The sequence below is a fragment of the Acinonyx jubatus genome, chromosome D1 (genome assembly GCF_027475565.1).
Source record: "Acinonyx jubatus isolate Ajub_Pintada_27869175 chromosome D1, VMU_Ajub_asm_v1.0, whole genome shotgun sequence".
Taxonomy (NCBI): domain Eukaryota; kingdom Metazoa; phylum Chordata; class Mammalia; order Carnivora; family Felidae; genus Acinonyx; species Acinonyx jubatus.
Window position 1 is genome coordinate 10890276 of NC_069390.1, and position 17841 is coordinate 10908116.

Consider the following 17841-nt stretch of genomic DNA (forward strand, 5'->3'; position numbering starts at 1 on the left):
GCAACTTTTATGCATCTTGTTTGACAAATTTTTCTGTGCCTCAACATAATAATATATCCTTCTACACTGCCTTATAGACTTTGTAGTGGTTTTCTTTTCTAAATTAATCCATTATTCATGCGGAATTGCCTTTTTTTAATGATGTGAGTTATGAGTCCAATTTTACCTTTTTTCCCCCTTAAGATCACTTAAGATTATTGGTCCAGCATCATGGATTTTCCCCACAATGTACTTCTGGATCACCCATTGTTTATTAACTGGAAGACAAACCAGTGTCTCCTCAAACAGGACAAGTAAGGATTGCTTAGTAAAGGGTTGTTTACATCTCGCTTTAAAATATGTAGATTCCTGGGTGCCTGGGTGGTCATTAAACATCTGACTTTGGCTCCGGTCATGATCTAATGGCTTGTGAGTTCAAGTACCACATGGGATGAGCTCGAGCCCTGCTTCAGGTGAGCCCTGCTTTTCTCTCTCTCTCTTTCTCTCTCTCTGTTCACCATGGAATTCTCTCTCTCTCTCTCTCTGCCCCTCACTCACTTGTGCCCTCTCTCTCTCTCTCTCTCTAAAAAAAAAAAAAAAAAAAGGGACATTCTCCTGAATTAGCTCTTGGGCCCAATATAATCACAGTCCTTGGCTCGAGCCCCTTCGAAGCCAGCAGTGGGGGGCCAGGCCCTTCTCACACTGCATGACTCTTTGATTGTCACATCACTCTCCATGACCACAACCAGAAAATTTATCTACTTTTAAGAACCTGTGTGATTCTATTGGGCCAGAAAGACAATCCAGGATTAGTAATCTTCTTAATTCTTTTTGCAATGTTTGACTCCCGTTTGCCATGTAACATATTTAATGGTTCTGGGAATCAGGATCTAAAGAGCTTTGAGGACTGATTTTTCTGAATACCACACTGCCCTTGTCTGAGAGTGTCATCAAGGAACATAGGAAGAAAAATATAGGTTATATTCTGTTTGACGCTAGCTAAGAATTCATTGGCAGTAGAAATGTCCTGGATCTTCATCCAGAGGGGCAGAATCTAAAAAAAACTAGGGACACATGGAGCTGTTGGAATAAGAAGTAACCAGCATGGACTTCTTTCCTCTGCTGAAAGATTCGGCACGACATGGACTGATACAAGAAAATCTGAATCAAGCAACTTATTTCCATTTACACAGATTTGGAGACCTTAAAATGACACTGTTTCCTGATTCCTTGAAAAGCTGGTAGATCGTACGGTGGGGAATCAAAAGAATAATCCTCATCAGCAAATAAAAGCAGTCTTTATTATCCTGTGTTTTGTCACAGAAAGATTCCATGTGTGTAAACTTAAGAACAGTCAGACAGATGTACTCTCAGTCTTAGTCCCATGTGGTAAACAGCCAACTGAGGGAAATTCAATAGGTCAAACTGACTGGAAATGCCACACCACAGGGATCTATTGAAATGCGACCTCGTCATACAAATGGTCAGGAGAGGGGCTGTTGTCATTATTTGGCAAGAAAACCACCACCTGTGGAAAAATCAGAACATTAGATTCTTGTAGTCGACAATAGGGAGAAAGAAGTCATCTCCTTTGCTTTAGAAACCATATGGTCACTGAGCACCTTCCTTCTGAATCCTGATACTTTGCAGGTCTAGGTCCCCATTCTTGCCTTAACCTTCCTTTCCCTACACCTCTTCAATAATGCCAGAAGTGACCTTCATTCGAGAAAAAGAGGACTCTTCAGTCTAGGGATAGTTCTTTGGCTGAGTGTGGTTGGCTATTTCCCTGTGTCTCCCCCTGTGTCACTTCCTTCAAAGATGATAAAGACTTTACACATGGAACAGCACTTTCCCTCTTCCTAATCTTCCCCACAAAAAGAATAGAGGACACACACAGAGAACGAAGCAGAGTAGAGAGAGAAGGAGAGAGAGAGACCCCATAAAGACCCAGAACACTCACCTTGTTGACGGAACAGGCCGCCCTGCACACAAATATGGAGAGAGCCAGAGCAATGCAGCCTTCCGCCAGAGACAAGAGCAGCAGTCCGGTTAGCATGCCCTGGAAAACACATGGAAAACCCCCACAGGCTATAGAAGACAGAAAAGCAGGTATTGTAAGAGAGAAAATTGTTGGCAAAATTTCACATCTGGCACTAGGAACCCCTTTCCTTAGGAGGGATTCCTGAATTTTCTCCCAATTCAAACAACTTGAAAATGGATCGTTGGAATTCTACTCTTACTCACAGGGTCTAGAATGGCAGGTAAGTCTGGGCGTGTCCATACTGATTTCTGGTGGTTTGTTTGCCTGATTGCTACCCACCTTTCATGACCAGTGTTGACTTTTGGGCCTTACACGTCTCCTTTGGTCCGTCTGCCGTTGTTCCTTATGACACACGACACCCTACAGTTAACCCTCTGAACTTCTCCCTCACTCTGGTTGCACCATGCAATTCAAATACCAACACACCCTCCCCAGTCATATCAGGTGGTTGTTCATGGAGCACCGGGAACACCAGTTTTTCTTTTTTCTCTTCGGATGGCTTTTCAAATCAAGAGAAAAGTGCCCCAGGGAAAACTGAGTTCTTCCAGAATTTTCCACTCACCGACCACACATCGGGGCCTTCAGACACGAATGGTACTAAAAAGCTAACTTTTTTTTGCTCAGTACTCCCAGCAAGACGCAAAAGGCTAGGTCCCTTAGCCTTCAGGAGAGTGTCCAGAATCTAAGTAAGCAACGGCTGCCAATTCCATGGTGAGAATTAAGAGAAAAATTCAAACAAAACCAGTTAACAGGTTTCCGTGACTGGGACCGGATATACTTACTATAAATGCAACTGCATAGGAAAACTTCCACATCACTGTGTCATACATGATTATTTCTTCAAAAATGATCACAATTATGCCAATGCCTGCTACGGTGGCACTGACTGTATTCATTCCCAGGCTGCCTTGGATCTGAAGGAGAATAAGAGAGAAGAGTTGTTGCAAACCTTTCTCGTGTTCTTCCCAGGTTAGATGTGCCAGTCGGGGACATTCAGCTCACCTGAGCTGAGTCGGGGAGTTGACTTGGAGATCTTCCCCAGTTTAAAAAGGAACTTCTGGTAAAGTCGTGGTTTTGACTCCCTCAGGCGCTCTCGTATAGCAAGCACGTGGGCACGTGGAACCTCACAGAGCACAGAGCTAAGCCCATCATTCTTGCCTAAGTGCCACGAAGGAAGCACTTCTAGGGACCCCCCTGGAACCACTTCTAGGGTCCTTCTCTAGAGAACCAGCAAGTTGTAGGTGCCTTAGCCTTGTAGCTGAACAGCTCCTTACTTCACTAGACCCATCCGAGCCTCCGCAAGGAAACACTTACCAAACCCTTGGTTACTTTCCTTCCAGCAGCAATGGACAGCGCTCCAGATATGAAGAACTGACCAGAGAGAGAAAACCCACTCAGAGCTTGTCCCATCCACCTGATTTCCCCCACTCCCCTGCCAGTGTTATCTACCCAGTCAGCCCAAGATTAGGACCTAAACAGCAGTGCATGGGTTTTTGAGAGACAAGGATGAAGGTCTTGAAGACCCTTGAAAAATTTGAAACACTGGAACAATCACTAATACTCACAGAGAAGGGTCCCCATAGGTGATAGCGTATTTCAGTGGTAATGCAAAATTGAGAATCATAGTCATATAGGGGGAAAGGACTGATTGTCACACCCAGGCACAGTATTATCAGCCCAATCAGGATCTGAGCTACCTGGAAGGTAAGAGACATCCTATGAGGGGCAGCTTCTCAGGAGGAAGATTCTCTCTCAGATCAGTGCCTGTTAACTTCTTCCCACCGCTGAGACCCCAAGCCTGAGAAGGTCCCAGGAAGGTGACAGTCTACAGAGCGAATCTTTTTCCTTGTCCAATGCAGGACACTGACGTTAGTCTGAAAGTATTTATTCCTATAATACTACCTAAGTAGAAAATTTTTTTTTTTTTTTAAATTCCAGTGGTGGACAGCTTTCCACCATTTCTTTCCACTTCCTGAATCTGTAAGGTCTCTGACGTTCAGGATGGTTCCGTTCAGCTCACGACCACCGTCGATGATCTAGAGAAGGGGGTATTGCGAGGAAACCCCAGTCTTGTGTCAGGAAGCCTGCCCCTCCCCACAGCCTGCACTCTGATCTCGGGCCCACTCACCCCTAAGACCTGGGGCTGCCCCTTCAGGAAGAGCAGCAGACTCTGCTGCTGCGAGGGCAAAACCCAGGTACCTGGCCAGTGTGGTTGGGTTATACTCTCACTCTCAGGAAGGTTTATCGTGTAGTCCCGGGCTGTCTCTGCCTCAAATGTCCCTGTGTTTCTGTTGGCACCAGGAAAGAAAACACTTCTCAGCATGGATTCACTTTTTTTAAAGGTTTATTTATTTTTGAGAGAGAGAGAGAGAGAGAGAAAGCAAGTGGGGGAGGAATGGGCGGGGGGGGGGGGGAGGACAGAGGATCCAAAGCAGGCCCCGCCCTGACAGCGGCCATCTCCACGCGGGGCTCAAACCCACCAACTGCAAGATTGATGACCTGAGCCAAAGTCAGCCGCTCAATCGACTGAGCCACCCAGGCGCCCCCTCAGCATTTCACTTTTAAATATCTCTTTGTTCCTCAGCAAAATCCAGGGACAGGGGATTTGGTGTCTCTGGCATAACCCAGAGTTTTCCTTCTATCCCGGTTCCCATACCTACCCAAGCAGTCAGCTCAGAATAATCTAGACTGCGTTCCAGCTGCCTCTCCTTGGCAATGTGCACACAGTTATTGATCCTAAAGCAAAGACTCTAAGCCTTGTAAGACTGAAAGCCAGATATTTACCTTCCGCTCATATTCCAGAAGCAAAAGCAACTGCCCGCTCACAGCAAGATTTCAAGCAAGATCTTTCCATTCACAAATTTTCTCTAGCTCAACTTACGGAATGCCCCATAGTCCGGACGCTTGTATGCCCCCACCTAGACGCCTTCTCGGAGACAAAGCATGGGGTAAAGATGAGAAAAGATTTCTTCCTACCTATGCATCTCCTCAGCACACACAAATGGGTGGTTGTGCCTTCTGCGGCGTGGTCTCGAATTCACAGCGTTCAAAGACAGTGACCTGCTCTGATGTATGATGCGTGAAGAAGACTCTGCTCAGGATCCCGGGTTGGCCATTTGTTTCCTGTGACTTATCTCAACCTTCCCAGATGAGTATCTGTGATGTGCTTCAGCTGAGATAATAATCGAGCTCCACTTCTCACACATAAAGACTGTATCAAAGGGCACACGTGTTCTCAACACCAGCTCCTCCCCACTGCTGTGCTCCTCTTCGGAACCAGGCAGAAGTCTGTGTTTGCCCAGATCCTCAACGACTGGGACCCACACCGATGGGGTGTTGGAGTGGTGGGGTTTCAGAGCTGTTGGCCGAGAAAGAATTGTTGAGATATCTTTGGTGCAAAAAAGGTGATTTTATCAAAGCACGGGGACAGGACCCGCGGGCAGAAAGAGCTGCCCCAGGATCGAACCATGAGAAGAGACTGGAGTTGGGGGAGGTAAAGTCAAGAGGAAGTTTCCAAAGTGATTTTCATATGCTAAAGACACAGGATCCTGGAGGCCCAGCTACTGTCCAGCTCAGGTTGTTTTTCCCCCTAGCAAAGCATCAACATTAAGACGGTGGGGAGTTCCTGGAGGAATGTTATGCTCTGCCTGCTTCAAGTATTTGTCAACGGGCTGCAGGTTATAAGGAAATTGAATTTTATCTGCCATTTCTTTCTGCCTCTGTTTCCCACATCACACACTATCCTGGCTTGATGTAGTAGAAGCTGGATGCAAATGATGAGTTTTCATAAATAAAGGCTTTGCTGAAGCCTCTGATGAGGGAGCTTGGGGCCAGCCGAGGGCCAAATACAGGCTGGCCTACCCTCCCCACCCCCCCGCCCCCAGCCCCGACCAGGTGGAATATGTCTGATATTCCTCGGACACTCCTGGCTACCCAAGAACAAAGGAAAGGGGTTTAAATGCTTGCCGTGGTGATGTGGGAAACTAAGGTAAATGATAAAATAAATTCCCTACTGCCTAAAGCCCATTGCCAAGTCCTGGAGACGACAGAGTGACCTCCCTCCAGGAGCTCAGCTGCCTCAAGGATGACGCTTTGCTGGGGGCAAAAGAGAACCTTGGCTTACCATTGTCCCAACCTCGAGGATCCTGTAAATCTACTTCCTTTATCTCAACTGCCCCAGGATATACGCTGGCAATCATGCTCCAAACTTATGCCTGACACCCCCCCCCCCCCGGCCCCCCCCCCCCCCCCCCCCCCGCCCTGAGATGCATCTGAGGGGTCTCATGACTGAGATTTTATTAAACAGTGATAAGTGGTGTTTTCTTAGCAACAGCTAACCCCTCAGTGTCCTGGAAGCCTCACTTCCAAAATTCTTTGGAGACTTACTCTATCCCTGCCCCCCTCCCAACCTGAGGATATATAATGAGTTACCCATCAGGACCCCAGTGCAGGTCTTCCTGCCCATGGGTCCTGTCCCCTTGCTTTAACAAAATCACCTTGTGGCACCAAAGACTTCTTCAAGAATTCTTTCTTGGCCGTTGGCTCCAGACCACTCACCATCACCCTAAAGCTTCATCAGCCTCTGTTTTAATTAATTCTATTTTATGTTATTTTATATGAGCAATAAAGTTGATTTTATTACATAACATTTTCAACTCCACAAGACACTTTCCATATTAAACTTTGGGTTGCATGGGAAATTTTTATCACAAGTTGATTTTTTCTGGACTTGTAGTCCATGGTAACCTCTTGTAACCCACTTCACAAAATGAAAACGGTGTTGTTCTTCTGCCCGATTCTAGCCGGATGCACCACGAGGAAGAAGTATCTCCGAGTTATCCGTGACATGTGTGCCTGTGAGAAACAGTGAGCATTTATGCGGATGGTATCTCTCTCCCAAATTCCTTCTTTCTCCTGTTAGCCTGTCCTCCTACAGGCTGACACACTGATTCTCGAAGGCATCACCTTCCATAACCAATATCCAACAGTATTTCCTGAATAATAGCAAAAGCCCCGTGATGGTGATGCTTATGCATTAGAATAACTCTCGAATTCCCCTACAGCTCCGAGGTCCTTGTAGGCTGACTTCCAGCCATAACCACTCCCCTGAGAAAGTGCTCCCTCTACTGTCCGTATTTAGGCTAGCAAGTCCTTTTCAAAATGATAAGGTGCCTTTAGGCCACAGTTTTGGTTTTAGGCTATAACCTACGCAGCAGTCCCACAAGAATCCTACTCTCTTGGAAAAGGTGTTTTGTTCTGGGCCTCATACTGACAAATCCCTCCTACATGGTGTGAATCTTGTTATCGCCACGAAGTTCCAGGGGTTTGTATGGTCTCAGCCCATCTAATAGTATTGCAATTGGCTAGAAATGTCTGGAGACACTCAGCTGGGCCCCTGTGAGCTTCCCACAGATGTCTCCCCTTTCCAAACCGATGTTAGGGATGGACCAACTTTTGCGGTTATTATGATTGCAAGACACCCTTCGGAAGCCATCTTCAGGAAATCTGAAAAAATAAAGATTTGTTACAAGACCAGGAAATTACACAGCACACCGTGGTCACATTGTGAAGTCAAGGGTGGGGGGAAAAGAGAAAGCAGGGGCCTGGGGTTCTGCTCTTATTGGGGACAGGGTGGGGGCCTAGGGTCTGGGGGACTCACTCTTTGCCGGTGAATTTAAAACACAAGAGTAGGAATTTCAAGCATGGGAAGGGAAAAAACAAGCGGCCCAAGGTATCAGGGAAATCGCCAAAGATCTCTAACATAAAGGGGTCAGTGCCAGAGGTGTTATGGCTCTTTACCAGATGGCTGGCAGTGTGTTTATTCTAGATGGTTATCTGGGAAGTGGATCCCTGTTTGAAAGAACGCCTCTCTCCAAATCAAAGCTTAAGTTGGCAGGCGCGTGCATTACCCAAAACAAAAACAAAAACGAAAACGTCAGGGCTTACACTATACCTGATGAGGTTTTTGGGTGATGAGGGGTTCATGGGGTTTGGAGCTGAAAGCCAAGAAAGCACTCTTAAAGACGTCTTTGGTGCAAAAAGGTGATTTTATTCAAGCACAGGGACAGGACCCGTGGGCAGAAAGAGCTGCACTGGGCTTGTGAAGAGTGGCTCATTATATACTCTGGGGCCAGAAGTGGTAAAGTCAAAAGGGAAGTTTCCAAAGAGAGTTTCATATGCTAAAGACTTACTGGAGGCCTATCTATTGTCAAGCTAAGGTTGTTTTTCCCTCTAGCAAAGCATTAACATTAAGACAGCAGGGGGTTCCTGGGCTTTCAGCTATGGATGGGATTGCCTTTTTCTTGTAAACTGTTGGAGACTTTTATCAGTTAACCACTTGGTTTTTTGTCCTTTCCTGTTTTGGGGTAGTCGGGACTGTCCAAGAGATATCACACATATCCCACCTGGGGCGGTGGGGTGCGCTAGCTTGTACTTTGCCCTCTGCCTGCCTTATGCTCCCTCATCAACACTGATGCATAAGAACTCTCCTCTGAGGGCAACTCTGTTGGATCCAGGCCTTTACCCACTGTGACAGGTTAAGTCACAATATCTGGAGCTCAAAATGTGCTTCCACTTAGGGATCAATCATGCACCCCCAAACGTTCCTTTCTACTCAGTCTATCTAGAATTAGTAATCTGTCTCCTTATTGTGATGTTAATAATCCGTGTCAGTAATGATCTGCCCTTCTGCTGATCTTTCTAGAAAGTGTCCTAATTCTTACACACTACTCTCTGGGGATTTCCTATCCCTTTGGCCCTAGTTTCTGGTACACGTACAGTTTTTGAGTGGAAGTGATTTTAACTGAGCAATTTCTGAGTAAATAAAACTCTTCTCAGGAGGTCATGGAGGCAGAAGGCTACAGATAGTAAACCTATCACCTCCTATTCTTTCAGACATCAGGCTTTAAGCAGGGGCACTAACAATAAGCAGGTAATGGGATCTTCAACTAATTTCGTACACCTAGTGCTCCCTATCAATGTGCCTTGGTCTGTTTTTCCCGAAGCCCACAAAGATGGGTGGGGAGCTGTCCTGATGAGGAGAACCGAGTCCAGAGAAATGGAGATAAAATGAAATTTCCTTACAACGGCAACCTACTAATACCCGAGACATGCACAATGTAACATTCCTCAAGGAACTCACAGCTTCCTTAATGTTAATACTTTGCTAGAGACTAAAAGCAACCTTATCTTGACAACAGCCAGAACCCCAGGATCCTGGAAGTCTTCTTTAACATAAGGAAATCCCTTTAGAGACTTCCATCATCTCTACCCACCCCTACTTAAAAATATATCATCAGTCGCACCTCACAATCATAATGCAGCTCTTTCTGCCCAAGGGTCCTGTCCCAGGGCATACTAAAACACCTTTTGCACCGGAGACATATCCAGAGTTCTTTCGTGACCACTGTTCTCAGTGAGCTCACATCAATCCCAACAGCCAATTCTTACCCTGTCCATTCACCCCTTCCTCCTTCTTGCCTTTTAATCCTAAAATTGCACCACCTCTTCTGAAAACTGACTAGCGGTTTCCAATAAAGCTGAATGTGTGTGTCCTGAGACAAATGTCTGGATAAAGAGAGCAGGTTTGATAGCGAAAGGAAATTTTAAATCCTGCCAACTCAGAATCCTCTCCACAAAATGTGGGAAATGATGTGGTTTGATGTGGGGTGCATGAGGGAACGGTCAAGAAAGAATTCCTAAGATGTTTTTTTGGTGCGAAAAAGGCGGTTTTATTAAAGCACAGGGATAGCTCCCCTGGGCAGAAAGAGCTTCACTGGGGTTGGGAGGAGTGATTGATTACACACTTTTAATTTGGGAGGAGTAGAGACAAAAGAAGTTTCCAAAAGGATTTTCGTATGTTAAAGAAGACTTCCAGGATTGTTGTCAAGTTAAGGTTGTTTTTGCCTCTAGCAAGGTATTACCATTAAGACAGCAGGGAGTTCCTGGAGGAATGTCAAACTCCCCTGTCTCAAGTATTTGTCAATGAGCTGCAAGTTATAAGGAAATTTAGCTTTATCTATATTTCCTTTTGCCTTTGTTCTCCACAGCAGAAAATACAGGAAACAACTTTACTTTTTTTTAAGTTTATTTATTTATTCTTAGAGAGAGAGAGGGAGAGAGAGCCGGAAAGAGAGAGAATCCCAAGCAGGCTCTGCAGTGTCAGCACAGAGCCCGACGTGGGACTCGAACTCAAGAATCATGAGATCATGCACTGAACCGAAGGCAAGAGTCAGATGTTTAACTGACTGAGCCACCCAGGCGCCCAGGTTTTACTTTTCTTTTTAATGCCACTGAATTTATTTATAGTTGTATTGCCAAGTCTACAATATCCACAAATTTTGCCCATAAAAAAAAAAAATGATGTCAAATTGACACACAATGTTACCATACCTTAGGTGTATAATATACTGATAAGACATGTCTGCACATTGCAGTGGGGGAGAGGAATCTTCCTCTGCCTTTCAAGTTCTTCCAGCTGGACTAAGAATTCAATTTACATGAGACAGATTAACAAGAGGAGGAAAAAAAACAGTTTTATTATGTGTGCACAGGGGTCCGATGATGAAATTGAGGCCCGAAGAAATGACCAAGGCAGGCAGTTTTTAGATATTTAAACAAAGGGGCGATCCATTTGGGAGGAATTTACAAGAGAAGGAAAATAGATACATAGGAGCTTTCATGAGTAAGGAATTCTAAGTGGAATTTGGGCTGAGGTAGAAGGTTAGGAAAAAAAGTAACGTGGTTTATTTCTACACCTTTCTCAATGTGAAAGTCCCTTTCTCGGATGAGAGAGTGTCTTTTTTCTTTTCTTTTTTTTCCAACCCTCTTTTACTTTAAAAGAAAATTTTAAATGTATTGTTGAGAGAGGGAGGGTGCAAGTGAGTGAAGGGCAGAGAGAGAGAGACAGAGGGAGAGAGAGAGAGAATCCCACGTACTGTCAGCATAGAGCCCAAAGTGGGGCTCAAGCTCAGAAACCGTGAGATCATGACCTGAGCCGAAGTTGGACACTTAACCAACTGAGCCACCCAGGAGGCCTAGGGTGTCTTTTTTTCTTCTTAGTACGGGAAGGCTACCTTTCCATACAGGAGCTTTGTTTCCTGCTTTCAGAGGGACAGAGGAGGGTCTGAGTGTCCTGGCAGTGACTGTTTCCCAAGTAGCTTTCATTCAATACAATCAATATGCCATTGCGGTACATTTGGGGGTGGTCTGCCCTTGGCCCCTACCATGTTAGGCTGTGCTCACCACAAGTGTAGCTAACACCTGTCACCACAGGTGATTACAGCACCACGGACTGTGTTCTCTGTGCTGGGCCTTTCACTCCCGTGACTTATTCAGGCCAGAACTGGAAGCCTGGACCTCCCACCCCCTTCACCATTTTCCAGTTTGACTTTGAACAAGCGTATATGCCAGTGTACCTAGTGCATCTGTAAGAGCAAATACAAGTTAGAAATAAAAGGATTAATTTGCCTTGGCGACAATAAGGGAAAAGTCTCCCCCCCTCCCCCTTGGGATATTTACCTTAGAAAACTAGTAAGTTCCTCCTCTGTCTTATGGAAATGTCTGTACATCTTTTTGAGACAGGAGAACAGAAAGACTCTATAAAAATCTCTTCGCTCCTTTTCCTGCTTCTATTCTCGCTAGGACCTGCACCCTTACCTCACTCTACACATGCCTCAGAACGCGAAGAAGTACGTCCTCCTCGAAAGGGACAAGGAGTTAGTGATTTCTCTAGAATAAATTACATCTAAGGAAGGACAGGTGAGAGAATGACGGGACACAAAGCCATCATATGTGTATTCCAGACCACTGACGTCAGACATCTCGATGCCAAGGCCCCCTAGCTCCAAGAAATGACACCTGGGCCCTCATCTGTGTTCTAACAGGTTCCTGGATACCTGAGAGGACACATACACCAGACCTCCATCCTCCATAAATCCCCCAGACCTTGATCAAAGACGAGGCTCATGCTCCTTTCCTTTGAGTCTCCTGGATGGTCCATCTGTATCTCTTCTGTCTAAATCTTCACTAAACTCTGTCACCTCCTCCTGGCTCACACTTGATTTCCATCCTTCTTGAAGCCAAGAACCCTCTTGGCTGGTCCTGCGGGACCCCCTCTAGGTCTCCAGATCCGGCCTGCCAGCATCGTCTTGAAAAGGCAAATACGTCTCTTGACAGTTTTAAGACCCAGGAATGTCTTTCTTAAGCACCTGGGAACCATCTCTTTGAAAAATCGTCATCAAGACAGTGCCCTTCACTCCTGGTTTCTGTGGAGGGTAGGACTCCATCTCCAAGAGGCAGCTCTCACTAGGTTGCAAAGCTGCTTCCCGATAGACTGCACAATGGTCATACGTGGATGTCTTTGTGTCATACATCTGAGAAACATTACTGGGGAAAATGTAAAAATTGTTGAAGGGTCTACATTGTCAGGTAAATGTGACGTGACTGATATAATCGACAAGAACTCAGTAGAACCTTGTTCGTCACATCACATTCTGGCTTGATGTTTATTCACTAGTGAAATGGGTTTTTTTCTCTTTCTCCTCTGTGGAAAGATTTTCTGGGTTGGGAGCAGACTTTATTTTTCATCATACTTCCCCAGCAAGTCATAGTTAATCCACCGAAGGGATTTTTATATAGCTAAGCAGATACAATCCTTTAGAGACATGTTCCCAGGAATAAAGACCATTGAACTCCTGGAAGAGGACTTGGTAGCACATACATTCTTTTCTATTTCATACTAAATTTATCTAGCCATCGGAATAGCCATCTGTACTAGCTAACTGTCTTTGTGTGAAGGAATAACAAGAATCCGGTATCTCTATGACAGGCAGATGGTTACAGTTTGGAGCAAGGCACTAAGCCAAACACTCATAGTGGCAAGGAAATGGTGATACTATCTTTCTTATTGTTTACATTTCAAAGAGATGGCTCTAAAGCCCGTAAGAAAAATATTCCTGCGTTGTAATTTGGGCAAGAGGTCTATTTAGCCTTTAAAAAAACATTTACATACATACCAAAGGGACAGAAGAAGGATTCACAAATACTAGGTTTCTCAAAGAAACGGTTTAAAAAGGAGATGGGAGCGGGGAAGAGAGAGGTCTATTTCCATTTGGCAACAGGGAAAGTTCTAAATGTTTTTATTCACCATTACAGTATTGCCGAAGCCCCAAAGTGGTGGCTTAGGAAGGAAAGTCTATTCCTTTAGGCAGAGAGGTAGCATCAGGAGTGGAATCCTAAAGGACTGAACGCCTCAATTCTGGTCAGGGAATAGTGGAGGCTACTTCAGAGAAGAAATGCGGGACCTAAGGATGACCATATCTTACCACCATCCGAACAATCCCATGTTGTTTCTTGGAAGTTGGTTGAGAAAAAGTAGATGCCCCATTAATGGTCTGTTGATATCTGATTGTCTTAGAGATGCTACACCCAAAATAAGTCTAATATTAGAAAAGTTGTATAGTGGAATCAGGGTAAGATTTTAAGGCAATTTTTTGAGGGCGATAGAGTCTTTTAGTGACAGTTTTCTAGAGGATAAGCAAAGGATTCAATCATCCATATATTGGGAAAGAGTAGGATTTACTTCAAATGATGGTTCAAGTCTTTTTTTTTTTCCCAAGATTGTATTTAAATTCAAGTTAGTTAATATATATAGTGTAGTGCTGGTTTCAAGAGTAGAATTTAGTGATTCATATCTTACATATAACACCCAGTGCTTATCCCAACAAGTGCCCTCCTTAATGCTCATCACCCATTTAGCCCATCCCCTCACCCACCTCCCCTCCACCAGCCCTCAGTTTGTTCTATTTAAGAGTCTCTTATGGTTTGCCTCGCTCTCTGTTTTTATCTTATTTTATTTTTCCTTCCCTTCCCCTATGTTCAACTGTTTTGTTTCTTTATTTTTTTAATTTTTTTTAATGTTTATTTATTTTGGACAGAGAGAGAGAGCATGAGCAGGGGAGGGGCAGAGAGAGAGCGAGGGAGACACAGAATCTGAAGCAGGCTCCAGGCTCTGAGCTGTCAGCACAGAGCCTGACACGGGGCTGGAACTCACAGAGTGCGAGATCATGACCTGAGCTGAAGTCGGACGCTCAACCGACTGAGCCACCCAGGCGCCCCCATCTGTTTTGTTTCTTAAGTTCCAAGTATAAGTGAAATCATGGTATTTGTCTTTCTCTGACTTATTTCACTTAGCATAATCCACTCTAGGTCTACCCACGTTGTTGCAAATGGCAAGATTTCATTCTTTTTGATCGCTGAGTAAGTATATATAAGATAAGTAAGTATATATAAAAATATAGAAGTATTATATATAAATATTATAAGTATATAAGTATTATATATAATATAATAAGTATTATATGCTTTATATTATAATATTATATTATATATACTATATTATATTATATATAATATTAATATATTATTATATACTTTATATATAATATAATACTTATATAAGTATAATTATATATATTATATATTATATATTATATATTATCTAACATCTTCTTATCCATTCATCTTGATTTACAACCTGAGAGCCATGTGCGGGTAACACAACCTGAGGTATGGCTGTGTAAGTGGATTGTTGCTTTTCCTAAGTGACAGCAAACTTTTCACATCCAGGAATTATGATGGAAGTAGAATGGAGCTCTACTACCATGAAATGAACAGAATCTGAAGTAGTGGAAGAAAAGAACAATTTTCTGATTGGAAATCATTTGTTAAAATGCAAGAGATCATCTTATTCACAGCTCTGAGATCCTGAACAAGCATAGCTTATTCCACGAAGTGTCTTTGCTAGTGGACCCCTGTCCACTATTAAACAGGCTTCTCTAAGATATGTTCAACCTTCTTTGTTTTTGCTCCTGCACAATTCATTCTAAACCAGTTGTGGCTTCTTGTTTGGGGTTACTGAAGGAATCGCATTTTGTGGTTGGTTGGTCGGTTTTTAGGATCCGTGGTAACTTTTAAGGGTTCAATAGTCCGCATCAGTGTTTCTTCTAATTCATAATATAATAAGGACATTTCTAGTAGATCAGACAAAATTGCAATAAGCAATCTAGAATCTAGAGCTGGGAGATCCAATACAGAAATATACCCCTTGTTCTGATACACATCCTGGGATATCTGCAGATAATCCACCTGAGCCATAGAAAATGGTATAACCCATTTACAGAGAGCATCTTGGCCTAATAAGACCTAACAGGGTTAGAGTTATTCAGACTATTCAGGGGCTTAAAGGACAGAAGTAGTTTGGAAAGTGGAAAGATCTATAGGTTTTAGAGGAACTTAAACAAACAGACTTTGCTAAATTTCTCTCTACCACCCCTTGCTCATCTTACACTGTAGTTATCTATGGTGATAACTCTCTTCCTGGAGAAGGTCCTCTGTCTGAATTCTTTTAGGCAGTTAAGGGGAAGGTCAAAGTTTCTTCCTGAGTGGTTTGGACCTTGTTTGTTTTCAGCTTGAAATAGTCTGCATGCCAGAGTGGATATCTTGAGGTGATTAGTTAGTTCTGAACCCTACAGTTCCCATTAATCTGGCTGATAGATAAAGATCGTTAAGTTCTTAAGGCTGTCGCTTTCCAGCTAAGGCAAAAACAATTGTTCTACTAATGTCCTTTTTCCTTATCAACATGATAAGCGTCTTTATCTACTGTGTATCACCTCATCACTGACTTTATCTACTGTGTACCACCTCATAGCAGATATAGAGGCTAAATAGACTGCCACTTTCACATATCATTTTAATTTTTTTATGTTTTTATTTTATTTTTGAGAGAGACAGACAGAGTGCAAGCAGGGGAGCAGCATAGAGAGAGGGAGACACAGAATCTGAAGCGGGCTCCAGGCTCTGAGCTGTTGGCACAGAGCCTGACACAGGGCTCGAACCCCCGCACTGTGAGATTATGACCTGAGCTGAAGTCGGACGCTTCACCAACTGAGCACCCAGGTGCCCGGACATACTATTTTATTTTATTTTATTTTATTTTATTTTATTTTATTTTTTCCAACATACTATTTTAAATAAAAGTTACTTACGAGACAGCCTGCACAAGAAGGACACTCAGCCTCTCCTCTGTCTCCCCTGAAATCAGGAAAGAAATCTCCCGTGTGAAAGATACCCTTTCACAGCAGGAGGGACAGAGATATCCTTTTCACCAGAGATAGAAAATTTAGATCCAAGAAGGCTGTATAAACGACACTTGTTACTTTTTACTAATTTACTGCCCCAGCTCAAATTCTGTTTAGAGTTCCTTACTAATTGAAGCTCCCAAAGTTAAGTTGTCTTTGTCCTGTCAATTCTTCACTGATTTATTGTCTGTCTAAAAGTATAAAAATTTCCTGCCTTGAACATTTCTTTAGGTCTCAATTTTATTCTCGGGCCTCCATAGGCATGTAGTAAAACTTTGGAGCTTTTTTCCTCCTACGAATATGTCTCATGTAGATTGCATTCTAAGTCCACCGGAAGAACTTGAAGGGTAGAGAAAGAATTTTTTCCTTTCCTACACTGATAAAACTGCAAGCCTATACATTTGGTTTGAAAGTAATCCTCTTGGTTACCTACAGTTTTCTCTGAACGTTCAGCAGGTTGTAATGGCAGTCAGGAGCAGTTATATACCGATAGTCTGTCTTTGCTCCTGTCCTTGGTACTGAGCTGCTACACATCCAATTGTATACTCAGCTTTTGAGTTCTTGCTTCGTTTTTGTATTCTTGAACAAAACATCTTGAAGACATTGTACTTACCTGTGTTAGATCATCACCATTCTCTCGTGAAACACCCCAATTCACAGCCTTCCAGTTGCCTTGATCTTAGTATTTAGAGCTCCTCACTTACAGTTCAATGATGAGACAACAGACATGATGTCACTGTTCCCTTTTATAGAACCTGAGCAGAGATTTCTGAGTGTAAAGTTTGTATTCTTTTTGTTCTTTGCACTAATTCCACAATTGCTAAACACAATTATTAGGACAATCTTCTTCTATAACAAGGATAGTGAAAATACAGAGAAACTAATTCTTGAACTCAGCCTCCCTCTTAGATGAAATGTCTTAAATCAGTACAAGAATTCTAAACTAATTATCTTTCTACAAATATTGAAGGAGACTGTAAAAGGGAAAATCACACATTAGCTAACCAATGTGAGCACTCCTAGGATTCATACTTGTCTCAAGATGATTCCCTGGGATGCTTATATTGGTTCCCTAAATAGCTACGAGGCAAATATCTTGGCCAGTTTTCTGTTATATTGATGGATAAGGTCTAATGCTAATTGGAAATAATTAAGTAACTGAGATCTTTTAAAAACATGGTCTAGAAGAATTCTTTGTAGTTTGGAACTTGCAACGTTAAATCTGTGGCAAGGTAATAATATTAGTGTTCTCTCCAAAATGAGAAATGTTTCAGAAAGGGGTCTGGCCTTCTCAGTGAATTACTCTCAGCACAGTAAACTTTCTTTAAAGGAATAATCTGTTCCTAAGATGTATCCCCTATTGGACAAAATTTCAAAACTGAAGCTCAAAAAAGAGAATTTGGATAAGCCCCAGAAATTGGCCTGGGGCCAAACTTATTTTCTATCAAATGGAGAGGATTTGCCATATGTGTAGTGACTTGGCCCATGAACATCATTCTGTTCCACCAGGGCCATAGGATGATACCTCTGTAAGGCATCGGTGTAGCACAGAGCTTTCCCTAGGAAGCAGTATACTGGGCTCTTTGGGGGGGTACAATGTGGTGAAGTAGCTGGGCATTTCTCTCATTTATGCTAGGTTTTCTCTTCAACAAAACTGAATTCCCCTGTTGTGTAAGAAAATAA

General features: G+C 43.3%; 1 protein-coding gene across 2 annotated transcripts; it reads right to left on the minus strand.

Moving 5' to 3' along the window:
* Positions 1-1348: 1348 nt before the first annotated feature.
* LOC106977915 (membrane-spanning 4-domains subfamily A member 4A-like) lies at positions 1349-5116 on the minus strand. 2 transcript variants are annotated; one of them, XR_003415935.2, is made up of 7 exons: positions 4997-5116; positions 4220-4308; positions 3586-3717; positions 3335-3391; positions 2803-2934; positions 1940-2038; positions 1349-1507 (listed from the first exon to the last, which is right to left on the minus strand). XR_003415935.2 is itself a non-coding variant. In XM_053203131.1 (5 exons), the coding sequence occupies exons 1-5, from the start codon at positions 3733-3735 to the stop codon at positions 1433-1435; spliced, it is 513 nt and encodes a 170-aa protein (XP_053059106.1). In that variant the 5' UTR covers positions 3736-3988; the 3' UTR covers positions 1349-1432. The 2 variants fall into 2 exon arrangements, 1 of the variants encoding a protein (XP_053059106.1); XM_053203131.1 differs by lacking the exons at positions 4220-4308; positions 4997-5116 and having other exon boundaries at positions 3586-3988.
* Positions 5117-17841: the final 12725 nt, after the last annotated feature.

What these genes read in the sequence shown, in the direction of transcription:
- LOC106977915 (XM_053203131.1), bottom strand. Translation starts at nt 3,735, where the DNA reads ATGTCTCTTACCTTCCAGGTAGCTCAGATCCTGATTGGGCTGATAATA. An exon ending in ACCTATGGGGACCCTTCTCT is followed by an intron (nt 3,392 to 3,585) that starts GTGAGTATTAGT and finishes CTCTCTGGTCAG; the next exon opens with TTCTTCATATCTGGAGCGCT. An exon ending in GGAAAGTAACCAAGGGTTTG is followed by an intron (nt 2,935 to 3,334) that starts GTAAGTGTTTCC and finishes ATTCTCCTTCAG; the next exon opens with ATCCAAGGCAGCCTGGGAAT.